Raw genomic sequence first — 14,161 nt, 5'->3', positions numbered from 1 at the left:
AGAATATTGCTAAGAGGGATGTCAAAGAGTTTACCACCTATGTTTTCTTCTAGGAGTTTTATGGTTTTAGATTTTATATTTAGTCTTTAATTCATTTGAATTTATTTTTGTATATGGTATAAAAGAGCGGTCTGGATTCAGTTTTTTACATGTATCTGTTCAGTTTTCTCAGCACCATTTATTGAAGACACTGTTTTTATTCCATTGTATACTCTTTCTTGCCTCCTTTGTCATGTATTTGTTGACTATATAGGCATGGTTTTATTTCTGGGCTCTCTGTTCTGTTCCATTGATTTACATATCTGTTTTTATGCCAGTACTATGTTGGTTTGATTGTTACAGGCTTGTAGCGTAGTTTGATATCATGTAGCATGATACTTCCAACTTTATTCTTCTTTCTCAAGATTACTTTGGCTGTTTGGGGTCTTTTGTGGTTCCATATAAATTTTAGGGTTATATGTTCTAGGTCTGTGAAATGTGTCATTGGTATTTTGATAGGGATTGCATTGACTCTATAGATTCCTTTGGGTTTTATGGACATTTTAACGATGTTAATTTTTCCTATCCATGAGCATGACATATTCATCTATTTGTGTCTATCTTCTCAAGAGTTTTCCAAGTACAGATCTTTACCTCAATTAAATTTATTCCTAGCATTTTATTTATTTTCATGCATTTGTAAATTGGATTATCTTCTTAATTTCTCTTTCTGATAGTTTATTATTGTATAAAAATGCAACCTATTTTGAATATTAGTTTTTTATCCTGCTACTCTACTGAATTTATCAGTCATAATAGTTTTTTGGTTGAATCTTTAGGATTCTCTCTATATAGCATCATGTCATCTGCAAAAAATGACAGTTTTATTCCTTCCTTGCCTTTTATTTTTTGTATGTTTCCTGTGGCTAGAATTTCCAATATTATGTTGAGTGAAAGTGGATAACTTTGTCTTGTTCCTGACCTTAAAAAAGCATTGAGCTTTTTATCACTGAGTATATCATGTTAGCTGTGGGTTTGTCATATATGGCCTTTATTATATTGAGGTATGTTCTCTCCATCCCCACATTGCTAAGAGTTTATAATAAATGGATGCTGAATTTTGTGAAATGCTTTTTCTGCATCTATTGATAGGATCTTAGGATTTTTATTTTTCATTTTGTTTATGTGAATTAGCATGGTAATTGATTTGCAGATATTGAACCAACCTTGTATCCCAGAAATAAATCCCACTTGAACATGGTGTATGATCTTTTTAATGTATTACTGACTTCGGCTTGCTGATATTTCGTTGAGGATTTTGTGTATCTTTGCTCATCAAGGATATCAGCCTATAATTTTTTTTGTTTCGTAATGTCTTTGTTTGGTTTTGGTATCAGGGTACTGGTGGCTTTGTAAAATGAACTTGGGAGCCTTCCCTCCTCTTCAGTTTTTTGAAGTAGTGTGAGAAAGATAGGTGTTAATTCTTCTTTTAATGTTTGGTAAAATTCACCTGTGAACGCATCTGGCCCAGACTTTTATTTGTTGGGAGTTTTTTTTATTACTGATTTGATTTTATTAGTAGTTATTGGTCTTTTCAGAATTTCTATTTCTTCTTGATTCAGTCTTGAAAGATTATATGTTCCTAGGAATATATCCATTCCTTCTGGGTTGTCTAATTCGTTGGCATATAATTGTTAATAGTATTTTCTTATAATCTTTTGTATTTCTGTGGTGTCAGTTGTCACTTTTCCTCTTCCATTTCTGATTTTATTTGAGCCCTCTTTTTTTGTCCTGATAAGTCTGGTTAAAGGTCTATCACTTTTGTTTATCTTTTCAAATAACCAGCTCTTGGTTTTATTGATCATTTTTATTGCTTTTTTGGACTCTTTTATTTTCACTCTAATCTTTATGATTTTCTTCCTTCTACTCTGAGCTTTATTCCTCCTTTTTCTAGTTCTTGTAGGTGTAAGTTTAGATTATTTGTTAGATATTTTTCTTATTCCTTTTTTTTATTTTTATTTTTCAATTAGAGTTAACATTTAGCATTATTTTATATTAGTTTCAGGTGTATAGGATAGTGGTTAGACATTCTTGTTGCTTGAGGTAGGCCTATATTGCTGTGAATTTACCTCTTAGAACTGTTTTGGCTGTAATACACACACACACACACACACACACACATACACACACCATATTGGATCGTGTTTTCATTTTCATTTATTTCAAGGTACCTTTTGATTTATTCCTTGATCTCGATCTTAACTCATTCATTGTTTAGTATCATGTTATTTCACCACCACGTGTTTGTGCGTTTTTGGTTTTTTTTTTTCAGTTTTTTTTCTTCTGCTGTTTTTGGGTAAAATGCTCTAAAAATATCAATTATATATGTCTGGTCTGATGTGTCATTTAAGGACGCTGTTTCTTTGTGGGTTTTCTGTATGAATGATCTAACCATTGTTGTCAATGGGGTATTAAAGTCCCCTATTGTTGTCTGACTGTGATTTCTCCCTTTATATCTATCAATACTTGCTTCACATATTTAGATGCTCTTATGGTGGGTACATAGATGTTTATAAGAGTTCACCCTCTTGTTTGAGTGATCCTTTTATCATAATGAAAAGCCCTTCTTTGTCTCCTTTTACAGCCTTTGTTTTAAAGTCTGTTTTGTCAAAGTATTGCTACCTCAGCTTTTTTTTTCCATTTTCATGAAATATCTTTTCCATCTCTTTACTTTGAGTCTTTTGATCTGAAATGGATTTTTTGTAGGCAGCATATGTAAGGGTCTTGTTTTCTTATTTATTCAGCCACCCGACGTTTTTTGTTTGGAGCATTTCGTCCATTTACATTTAAAGTAATTATTGGTAGGTATGTAGTTATTTTGTAACATTAGTTTCTTCTTGTCTGGGAAGCTTTTTTTCACTGCTTTGAATCTGAATGACAGCCTTCCTTGGTAGACTAATCCTGGTTGTAGTTCCTTACTTTTCATCACATTGACTATTTCATGCCAATCCTTTCTGGCTTGCAAAGTTTCTTTTGAGAAGTCAGCTGACACTCTTATGAGAGCTTCCATGTAGGTAACTAACTACTTTTTCTCTTGCTGTTTTTAAGATTCTCTCTTTGTCTTTAACCTTTGGCATTTTAATTATGATGTGTCTTAGTTTGGGCCTCCTTGGGTTCATCTTGTTTGGGACTCTGTACTTCATGGCCTTGTATGTCTATTTCCTTCACCATGTTAGGGAAGTTTTCAGTTATTATTTCCTCTAATAGATTCTTAATCCCTTACTTTCTCTCTTCTCCTTCTGGTACCCCTATGATGCGAATGTTAGTACACTTGATATTGTCCCAGAGGCCCATTAAACTATTCTCATTTTCTTTAATTCTATTTTCTTTTTGCTGTTCTGATCAGGTGTTTTCCACTACTTTGTCTTTCCTATCACTGATTTGATTTCCTGCTTCATCTAATCTGCTATTGATTTCATCAAATATATTCTTCATTTCAATTATATATTCATTTTTGACTGGTTCTTTTTTATGTTTCGTATCTCCATTTTTATGTTTCCTATCTTTGTTGATGCTGAACATTCTTATAACCAGTGTTTTGAACTCTGTATCATGGTAGACTGCTTGTCTCCATTCCATTTAGTTTTCTTACTGGAGTTTTGTCCTATTTTTCATTTTGGACAAGTTTATCTCCTAATTTTGGCTGACTTCCTGTATTTGTCTATTTGTTAGTGGATCTACTACTTCTTGACAGAGTGGCCTTATGTAGAAGATGTTCTGTGGCATCCAGTGGCACAATCTCCCTGGTCACCTTACCTGGGTCCTTCAGGGGTGTCCCACGTGTAGGTTATTTATGCCTCCGTATTGTAGTAGGGGCTCAGTTGCTGTTGGCTCATTAGCAGGTGTAGTTGACTCTCAGGCAGACTGGCTGTGAGGACTGGCCATGACTACAGCAGTTGTTGTGCTGTTGTGCAGGAACTGTCCTCATGAAATGGAATCACTTTAACATGGCTCTAGTGTCGACTGAGTTCACCCTTCAGGTGTATCTTTTGTGGAGGTGATTGGGTGGTGCTCTGGTATGATCTAAAGCTGGTCGCTGAGTGTATTGGGTCTCAGGCCTCCTGGAAAGAGATTTGGTGCAGACCAAGGTCAGCCATCGCTAGTGCTGTGCCCAGGGCCTCTTGGTAGATTCTACAAAGTGATCTGTAGTTAGTTGCTTCTGGTGCTGGTTTTGGAGGTCTTAGGAGAAGCTACACTGTGAATTGAGGCTGGATGCCACTTGTTTCAGTCTTAGGACCCTTTGGTGGGCACCACAGTGCAAGCTGAAGCCAGCCACCACTTGTGCCAGGTTTGTGACCACTTAATTGAAAGTATTTTCCAGGCCAAGACTGGCCACTGCTATGCCAGGCTTGGGGCCATTTAGCATAAGCTACAAGGTATGCCAAGGTCAGCTGCTGCTTGTTTGTCATTTGTGGATCTTTGAGAGATTTTGAGATAGTCTGTAGCACGATTTGAGGCAGGCTGCTTGTGCAGGTAAGCTGTTGGAAGAGGCTGGGGCCAAGCAGGTCAGTTGGGTGAGTAGGTTCTCAGGGAATCACCAGGGTGGGGTGAGCAGTGTCAGTCAACTTTTTGGAGAGCTCAGATTTGTCACCTGCCAGCACTTCCGTCCCTGGAGAGTTGTTCTGACCCCAGTCCCTCCAGCCCTCATCTTGATGTTAGGCAATTTAGTTCCTCCGTATATGTCCCTGGTGCTTTTCAAGCTGCTGCCCCAGTGCTGGAGCTTAGAGTAAGTGAGTTTGTGAGTAAGTCTTTGTGCAGGCCCCTTAAGAGGTTCACCTCTGTCTTTAGCAGACCCCTGTCCTTCTCATAACACAATCCCCACTGGTCTTCACAGCCAGATGGGGACTTCCAGGCAGTGGTGCCCTGGTGTGGGGAACCCGGTGTGAGGCTAGGGCCTCTTGCTCCTCAGGGGGAACCTCCACAGCCAAGATATCCCACCCGTTTCTTAATGGCCACACCATGGTTGTGGGTCAAGCTCTATTGGTGTCTCTGCCCCACTACCAGTCTTAAAGTGGCAGCTTCTTTGTATCCTTAGTTATAGGAATTGTGTTCAGGCAGTCTTCAGGTGGTTCTCAGTGATGGTTGTTCCATAATTTAATTGTAATTTTCATGTAGTCATGGGATGAAGCGAACACAGCATTTACCTTCTCCACCATCCTGACCAGAACCTAGTTACTCTTCTTTCAAACTAATCCTTAAATCAGTTTCCTTCTTGACAGTAAGGTCAAAAGTAAGAATATTCACATGCCTGACATTTGATGAATGTTTAGGCCTTCATTTATTATTCATTAACATTCAATATTTAATATTCATAATATCTGATATATTTGAATATTTTTATTCATTAAAGTATTCATAAGTGTTTATAAATATTTAATGTTTGCAAAATATTAGCATGTAAATGTGATAGAATGTTCTATAGCTTTCATAGTTATAAAAACACTGTTCTTTTTTAAAAAATAATTATTTATTGTGTCTACCATGTACCAGGCACTATTGTAAGCTTTAGAGATACAGCAATGAGTTGAACTGTCAGGGTCCCTGCTTCCAGGGAGGTTAAAATTCTAGCAGAAAAATATAGACATTGAGCAAATATATAAGGAAATATTAGAAATTCAAAATATTTACAGGAACTAATAAAAACCTACAAAAGTATGTGTATATATACACAAATGCTAACAATAATACACTGATCAAAATATCAAGGTGACATGAGGTTAAAAATAGGAGCAAGAATGTAAAGTTGTACTATTTTAAATTCAGAAGTTTGGGGAGAAATCTCAAAGTTCAAGACTTGACATTCAGCTGAATAGTATAAGCCACTACATTGACTTGGTTCATTTTGGAGAAAGAAAAGATTTAATGTTACTTTCAATGCTTACCTAAACATGGACTTATTTTCAAGTTATTTCCACAATTCTGGCATGAAATTTTATATTTAGAGTCACATAGAAAAGAAGTTCTTACACATTTGGTAAAATACAGGCATACCTTGTTTTGTCGCGCCCAGTTTTATTGCACTTCACAGGTGTTGTGTTTTTTTACAAATTGAAGCTGAGACCCTCCACCAGCAAAAAGATTACCACTCGCTTTATTGCGATACTTGCTTTATTGTGATGGTCTGGAACCAAACCCACAATATCTCCGAGGTATGCCTGTATATATATAATAGCTTTTGCAGGTATAGTGTTTTAAGAAAGAAAAAAAGGACATATTTCAAGCTGTAAACAGCCTAGATAGAGCTGATGCTTCAACTCTCACTTTTTGCAAATGAAACCACCAAATTGTCTAAAATGAAATTTTCAATTAACGTCTTTTTTACCATTGGGGAAAACTGAGCGAAGGGTACAGAACCTCTCTGTACTATTTTGGCAACTTCATGTGAATCTGTATTTTAAAATAAGTTTTGAAAAGGAAAGATAATTTAAAAAATTGATATGCTTTTCATCTTTTCTAGTTTGTAGAGGACTATGAGCCTACTAAAGCAGACAGCTATCGGAAGAAGGTGGTGCTGGATGGGGAGGAAGTGCAGATCGATATCTTGGATACAGCTGGGCAAGAGGACTACGCCGCAATTAGAGATAACTACTTCCGGAGTGGGGAGGGTTTCCTCTGTGTCTTCTCTATTACAGAAATGGAATCCTTTGCAGCCACAGCTGACTTCAGGTATGTCAGAGAGTAATGTCATTGCTGACTTATTGCATAATAATTTCTTCCTCAGAAACAAGTGGATAACTAGAGGTTCTTACTTTCACTCTGTATCTAATTGTGTCTGTTCTCTTTTTGATATCAGTATGTGACTCTGACGCTGTGTACTTATATTCAGATGATATCCCAATGCCATCTGCATTGAAACTTAAGTTTGTGACAGCCTCAGTACCCAAAATGTCTTTAGCATTACAGAAGTATTTCTCTTTGGAGTACAATACTACTACTGCCATAATAGTTGACACTCGGATCACATACTGATGCACTGACCCAGGTCTTCAATCTTTCTCTATTATTTACTAGTTCTCAGCCCCTGTATAATTCAGCAGGCACATTACCATCCTCCTCACAATATAAATGCCCTGATAGCACGAACTGAATTTTACAATAGAAATAATAATACCATAGATTGGCACACTATGTTATGTTAGACAATATTTTTTATATCATATACTGTTTGCTTAATCAGAATCTGTCATATATTTCATTTGGTGGGTGATGGGGAAGGTTTGGTGAAGGGGAGAGGGGTTTTCTCTATACCTAAGAGAAATGTGGCATAAATAAGTTCCTGAATTAGTCCTGTAAATACCACATGCATAATCAAAAGTATTCTTTAATTGTATATTTTATTTCCATGTTAAGTGTCTGCTCTGGTATGGGGAACACAAAAAAAGCATGTAGTTTGTCCTGTTTTCAAGATTCACATAGCCTAGTTAAATAAGGCATGAAACCAAGAACCAGTTAGGGACAATTATTACTGATTATTATGAGACCATAGACAGTGATTATTACAGCAGATCCAGGAGAAGAGAGAAGCTGGAGACCTTCATGAAATAGGTGACCCTGAAAGATAAGAAGGATTTCCACAAATGAGGAAAGAAGTCATTTCAGGTGGTTGAACAAAATCCTGAACCTAGGCTTATACCTAGTATTCCTCTTTGTGTACGCCTGGAAGTCTCTGTAACTTAAAGGATTCTAAAAGAACTTTCTTTGAGGGCGGGTGGGGGTGGGGAGCGGGGACGCATGTCGCTGAGAACCTTTTAAAATATAGATTTATTTGCAAAATTAAGTTCGTTAGTCTTTATAAGGAAAGAGTTTTGTATGTAATAAAGTTCAAAGGGTTGCAGGTTTTGGAAACTTGTAATCCTGGAAGAGAAATTGAAAGGTACATAAATGTTAGTGCTTATTCATTCATTCAGCAAATATTTGAGTGCATATTATGTAGCAGGTCCTCTTCTAGGTAACAGAGTAAATTTTATCACCATAGTCACCAAAGCCAAAGTGGTTTCTCAAGGGAATAAGATATTTTTATGCCAAGTAGAATCTTGGGCTGTTGCTGTTACAGTGAATCATTCATTACTCTTCTGTTGTATCTCCAGTGTGTTGCCCTTCCCACAAAGAACAATGTCTTAATGACCGACCAGTGATAGGGAAGGGATTTTTGAGACAGTCAGCCATCCACATGGTTTAACCTGCAAAGTACAGCACAGATGCCAGCTACTCTCTTCAGCCTTCTGGGTCCTCCCACCACCAAGGCAGAATCCATTGTTTCCTCATCCCTGAATGCAATGTGCTTGCCCCAGCTCCAATCAAACTTTTGTACTGAGCTTGATTGATTTATATGTGTTTTTCCTGACAAGGTAAAAGTTCTTGAGTGCAGAATCCATTTATTAATTTATCTTAGTGTTCCTTGTACCCAGATTTGGCACAGTTGATAGCATATAACATGTAATGCTAAGTAAACATTTGATAGAACTGTTAGAAAAGTCTACCATTTTTGATTCTCACTTTCCTTATGTCAAAAATGAAGAAGCTGGACCAGTTTATAAAAGTACTTTTCCTACTCTAAAATTCTGTAATAACCTCTCAAACTATTTAGAGGGAGCATCACATTAAGCAAATGTATATGGAGGTTATAGACATAGCATTACTTTTCTCTGACATCGAGCTCATTAACTCTAAAGAGTATTGCCTTCTCACCCCTGAACCCAGTGGGTCCAAATTTTCCACAGCCATGTTTCTGATAGCATTAATCATTATAATTTCAATATGGATTTTCCTGAAGCACCTGACTATATATAAAACAACTAGAAGTGCTAGAGTTAGAAAGAAACACTTGAGTCTGTCTCACATTCCTGGCTAGTGAGACTGAGTGGTAAGTCATTCATTATTAACATTTAGTTCAGGCTGTTGATCACAAAGGAAACTGGGTAAGAAAGTAACAGCTATATTTGCTGTTACCAGCACTGGAAAAAGATTGCGATTGGCTAAAGTCCTCTTTGCAAATACATCATATATTTAATAGCAGTAATGGTGAGTATTAACATGCTTTTGGTAAGAAATCATGGTGAATGTTAGGAAATGTCACCCTCTCCATCTATGTCTTCCTCCCAAAATCCCATGACCCCAGTTTAATCATGAGAAAAACATGAGACAAATCCCAATTGAGAGATTTTTCTACAGATTATTTGACCAGCACTCCTCAAAAACTGTCAAGGTCATCAAAAACAAAGAAAGTCTGAGAACTGTCATAGCCAAGTGGAATCTGAGGAGATGTGATGACTAAATGTCATGTATCCTGGATGGGATCATGGGAAGCATTTAAGGGGAAGTTACATTTGATACTTTACACTTTAATTTTGTACTTTATGTGCCATATTTATACTGTCTTCCTTGGTGTATGAAACTCAAACAGTTGGTGGTAGAATAAGGAAAAATAGCTGCTTATTTCCCACCATGCAATAAATGAGTTAATTGTTATTATATACAAACATAAATAAATGCTAATTACAGATGGTATTTATTTTAACATATAGAGGTAATATTAATGTTTCTTTCTTATTTCTTTTATCCAGGGAGCAGATTTTGAGAGTAAAAGAAGATGAGAATGTTCCATTTCTGCTGGTTGGTAACAAATCAGATTTAGAAGATAAAAGGCAGGTTTCTGTAGAAGAGGCGAAAACCAGAGCCGATCAGTGGAATGTTAATTATGTGGAAACATCTGCTAAAACTCGTGCTAATGTTGACAAGGTAAAGGTGGCTCTCTTTACTCCTAGTTGTGAAAAATAGGTTGATTTGCTTTAACTTGGCTTCATTTTTTCCAAAAATTCTGAGACTTTCAAATAGTGATTTAGTATATATTGATTTTTATCAGCCCTGAATGCTCAAGTTAAGTGTTAGGAATTTCTTACTTCACTTTGTCCTTTGGTTTCCAAGAGACATCAAAACATTAGACATTGAAGCTAAATGTACTGGGGTTTTTTTGTTGTTATGTTTTGTTTTAAGCATTGACAGGATTCCTGACCTGAATCCCTGACCCCCCCTCCCCCACTTTTTTTCCTTATCTGGCTGGATAGCTTAGAAGGAATTGTGGAAGTCCTCAGAACTGACACCTGCCTGGCCCCATTTATTTCTCAAAAGTGAAGATGCCTCTCAAAATGAAGGACCCCTGGATTAGAAGATTTTTAAATCTCTGTTAGTTTAACTAACTGCACTCCCCACCCTCAGCCTCTTTTTCCCCTGCGTGGAAAGGGAAACTCTCTACTCATTTTCCTTACCTGCCCACTTTGTTTAGATTGGCCCTTCCTGGAGACCAGGTGAGGAACCACCCTTACCTCGTGACTAGGAGCCTTACCAGGTGCATTTTATCCTGCTGCTGGAGACCATCTTCACTATTTAGGAAGACTGCTTATTGGGCTGAGGCAGCACAGGTGGGGCCTTTCTCAGCCCTCAACCATCTAGGCCCTACTAAATGCCTTTGAAACTCTAACTGAAAAATTGCCTGCAAAGCTCGATAAATACAGATTCCTGAGTCTTCTCCCCCATCCCTTCACGCTGAGATTTTAATTCATCTGATCTGCGGTGGTGGAACCTGAGAATTTGCATATTTGTTATCTCTCAGGTGGTGCAGACTTCGGCTGGTGAACCACACTGAGTAACAACACTGCTCTGGGTATCCCCAAGTTTTAATGAACTGATCTGCTTGTGTATGTGGATTCATAACCCAGATCCAGAAATTATTAGGTTAAAAATAAGAGATTTTTTTCTGTTCATTTACTGTAGGTCTTAGGACTGTCATTACTGTCTTAAGCTGAATAGCTTTTTTAGTCACGTGATCAGATTCCTATAAGTCGAAAATATCTGTACAAAATGAATGCTACAAGATTTCTACTCAGTATACGTTTTCTCTAAAGTTATGGCAAATGTTTTTAAAGCGTTAATGAAAATATAAGTTTTAAGGTTCAGTGCCTTTGAGGTTTTGAAAGGCAACATTGAACATTATCATAGCATATGTATACTTTGTTTCTGCCTAACTGATATATGGAACTAAGGGGAGTCAGAAAGAGAGATGAATAGTAACTATACAAGTTATAAAACTGTAGTTCTAACAGTCCTTGTGGTGTTACTTGTTGGCATCAGAGACCCTTGAAAAGTATGATGGTGTTCATTATCAGAGCTCTCACAGGACAGTAAGATAAAAACCCAACTACCCAATGGAAAAATAGTCAAAAACATAAACAGGCATATTGCAGAAAAGATTTGCAGATGACTTTTAAACTTGGAAAGAGGTTTAGTCTCTCTTTAAAAAAGGGCAGTTTAAAAATACATTTTTTTTTACCTGTCACATTGGGGAAAAAAGCAACAGTTTGATAATACACTGTTAACAAGAGGATAGGAAAACAGTAACTCTCATGTGTTTGTGGAAGGGCAATTTGGCTATCATCTATCAAAATATGACCCCAACAATTTGAGTTCTAAAAATTTATTGTACAGATAAAATCACATATCCACACATAAATGTATGTTCACTGGTAGTAATCGAAGCATTATTTGTAGCAGCCAAAGACAAAATATCCAAGTTTCAATGGTGGACTGTGTCTATATGGTGTGTCTATATAATAGAGGACTATATGACCATTTAAAAGAAATGGAAGGTAGACCTAAATGTGCTGATATGGAATAATCTTCAACATAAAGTAAATGAAAAAAAGCAAAGTGTAGAACAGTGTCCATAGTTTGCTGCCATCTGTGTTTTAAATATTCCCTCATACACACATGTGCATGCTCACACACGCGTATGTATACATCAGAGGGATATGTAAGAATCTAGTACCTGTGGTTACCAGAGAACTATCACAGTAAATACCCCTTTTGACTTTTCACTTTAAATACCCCTTTGGACTTCTTTGTTTGATTTTTTGTTTGTTTGTTTGGTTTTTTTGCTGTATGCATGTATTACTTTTCAAAAGACAAAAGTTAAAGTTATAAGGCTATTTTAGTTACTGTTGCTATATAACAAAATATACCCCAAAAACTTAATAGGTGAAACAATTTATTATGCTCATGGAATCTGTGAGCCAAGTATTTAGACAATACACAGTGGAAGTGGCTTGTCTCTGCTCCACAGTGTCTGGTGCCTCATCTGAAAAGCTTGAAGTCTGGGGACTGGAAGCATCTAAACTTTCATTTTAAAGACTTATTTACTCATGTCTGGTTGAGCTAGTCGATGCTGGCTGTTGTTCAGGGATACCTCAGTTCCTCCCCATGTGACCTTTTCCATGTGTGCTAGTTTAGGCTTTCTCTACAGCAGAGTGTCAGTGCTCTAGGGGCAAGTGTCATAAGTGAATTATAACCAGGTAGAAAACATATCACTTTTTATGATCTAGCCTCAAAAGTTTCACAGCATTATTTCTGCCTCATTCCATTGGTCAAGGTAGTCACAGAGTCCCACTCAGGTTCAGGAGGAAGGGGAATAAACACCTCTTGATAGAGAGTGGCAAGATTCTGGAAAAGCACATAAGAAGTATTGCTGCGGCCAATTCTGGGAAATAGAATCTGCAATCAGTGGTCACCTCTCCAAAGTAGAATGACACTAAAGGAGGCCACTTATAAACTGAAGTACAAGTTCATGCTGACACTAATTTCATGTACTGCTATTCTTAAGAATGGCTATCAGATAAAGTACCCCAGGGGCTAAATAAAAGTAACTTGCACTATTCAGTTACTAGAATTAAATTATATTTGGGGGTTTTTTGTTTGTTTTTGCTAAGGATTTAATGTAATAGTTATAAGAGCTAGTGTTTATTAATGCTTACAAGAGCCAGGCACTGTGGCAAGCATTAATCATTTCATCTTTAGCCCTAAAAGGCATAAATACTCTTCTCATGCTCACTTTTTAGCTGAGGAAACTGAGGTGTAGAGAGATTACATGCCTGATTCAAGTTCACAGGATTGATAGTGGCACCTGCTGGCTCTGGGAATGGCCAACTCTGGTACCCATGTTCTTTTTTCAGTATTTTACTCAAAACAATGGTTAGTATCTTCCATATTGTACATTATCCACTACGAGAAGCCTGATACAGATTTTCTGGGGTAGCAAGTGTTAATATTGTATTCTTCTGTTAATATAGGAAAGTATCATGTTTTGTCACAGAAAATAAATACTAGCTCACTACAATATGCCTTATCCTCACCCGGATTCCAAATAAACCGTTGGGTAGACGCTTCAAAGAGACAGATTTTAAATTTTCCCTGTGAAAAAGCTTCATAACTATCAGTTGTCAAACTAGGGACTAGCCTGTCTCAGGAGGCTGTGCCTGTCACAGAGGAAGTGCCCAGAAGTTAGAGGACCATCTGACAACCTGCCTGTGTTCATCTGATGACTTTGTTAGTATCCTTCTAGCTAAATGCTCTGGCTCTTAATTTTTTTTCATTGTAAAAGTAATACATGAACACATGCTTATTGTATAAAGAAGAATTTATAATATGGAGGGAAAAGTATAAGGAGGAAAAAATGAGTCACTTTTCACCCAAATTCTACTCCCCTCCCCTCTCCTCCCCTCCCTGTAGGTAACCACTCGAAACGTATATCTTCCCAGACATTTGCCTGCATTTAAAGGCTGGCATACAGAATAAGGGAAAGTTTGTGTTTGCTTGTTTTTCCCCTTTATAAATAGAATTTTTATATTATATAGTGTATAAATATATAGCATGTATATATAATATATATAATATTTCTGTGTATAGATAATTTCTGTGGTTTGCTTTTTAAATTTTACAACAAATAGGTCCTGTAGTTCTTTCCAGGTTATTGCATATAGGTGAATACTTTTTAAAATCTGCAAAGTATTCCATAGTTAGGCTTTTTCATAATTCAGACATAATCCACTGAGTTTTATCTTTGGAGCTATCATCACTTATAGTGCTTTTTTAATTTTTATCTCAAAAATTGGAATGGAAAGATCAGGTTATATTATGTGAACATTTTTACTAAAAGTGTGATTCAGAAAATTTTCCAATTTTCCCAGTATACTTAGAGTAAACAAACTTTAGTTTTGTGCTTTCCTCTCCCTGTACTCCCCAAATGAGTGATCTTAAATATTTATTCTTATATTATTCCCAAAGTTTACTATGA

General features: G+C 36.7%; 1 protein-coding gene across 2 annotated transcripts in view; it reads left to right on the top strand.

Moving 5' to 3' along the window:
- RALA (RAS like proto-oncogene A) overlaps positions 1 to 14,161 on the top strand; it is a 67,218-nt gene that overhangs the window by 51,012 nt on the left and 2,045 nt on the right. For both annotated transcript variants that reach the window (XM_039849587.1, XM_039849586.1), the window contains 2 exons: positions 6,497 to 6,705; positions 9,603 to 9,777. In XM_039849587.1, the coding sequence (XP_039705521.1) occupies positions 6,497 to 6,705; positions 9,603 to 9,777 (384 nt within the window). The remainder of the gene's footprint in view (positions 1 to 6,496; positions 6,706 to 9,602; positions 9,778 to 14,161) is intronic.

Source organism: Pteropus medius, unplaced genomic scaffold (assembly GCF_902729225.1).
Source record: "Pteropus medius unplaced genomic scaffold, Ma_sr-lr_union100, whole genome shotgun sequence".
NCBI classification, from domain to species: Eukaryota; Metazoa; Chordata; class Mammalia; order Chiroptera; family Pteropodidae; genus Pteropus; species Pteropus medius.
This window is presented reverse-complemented; position numbering and strand designations above follow the sequence as displayed.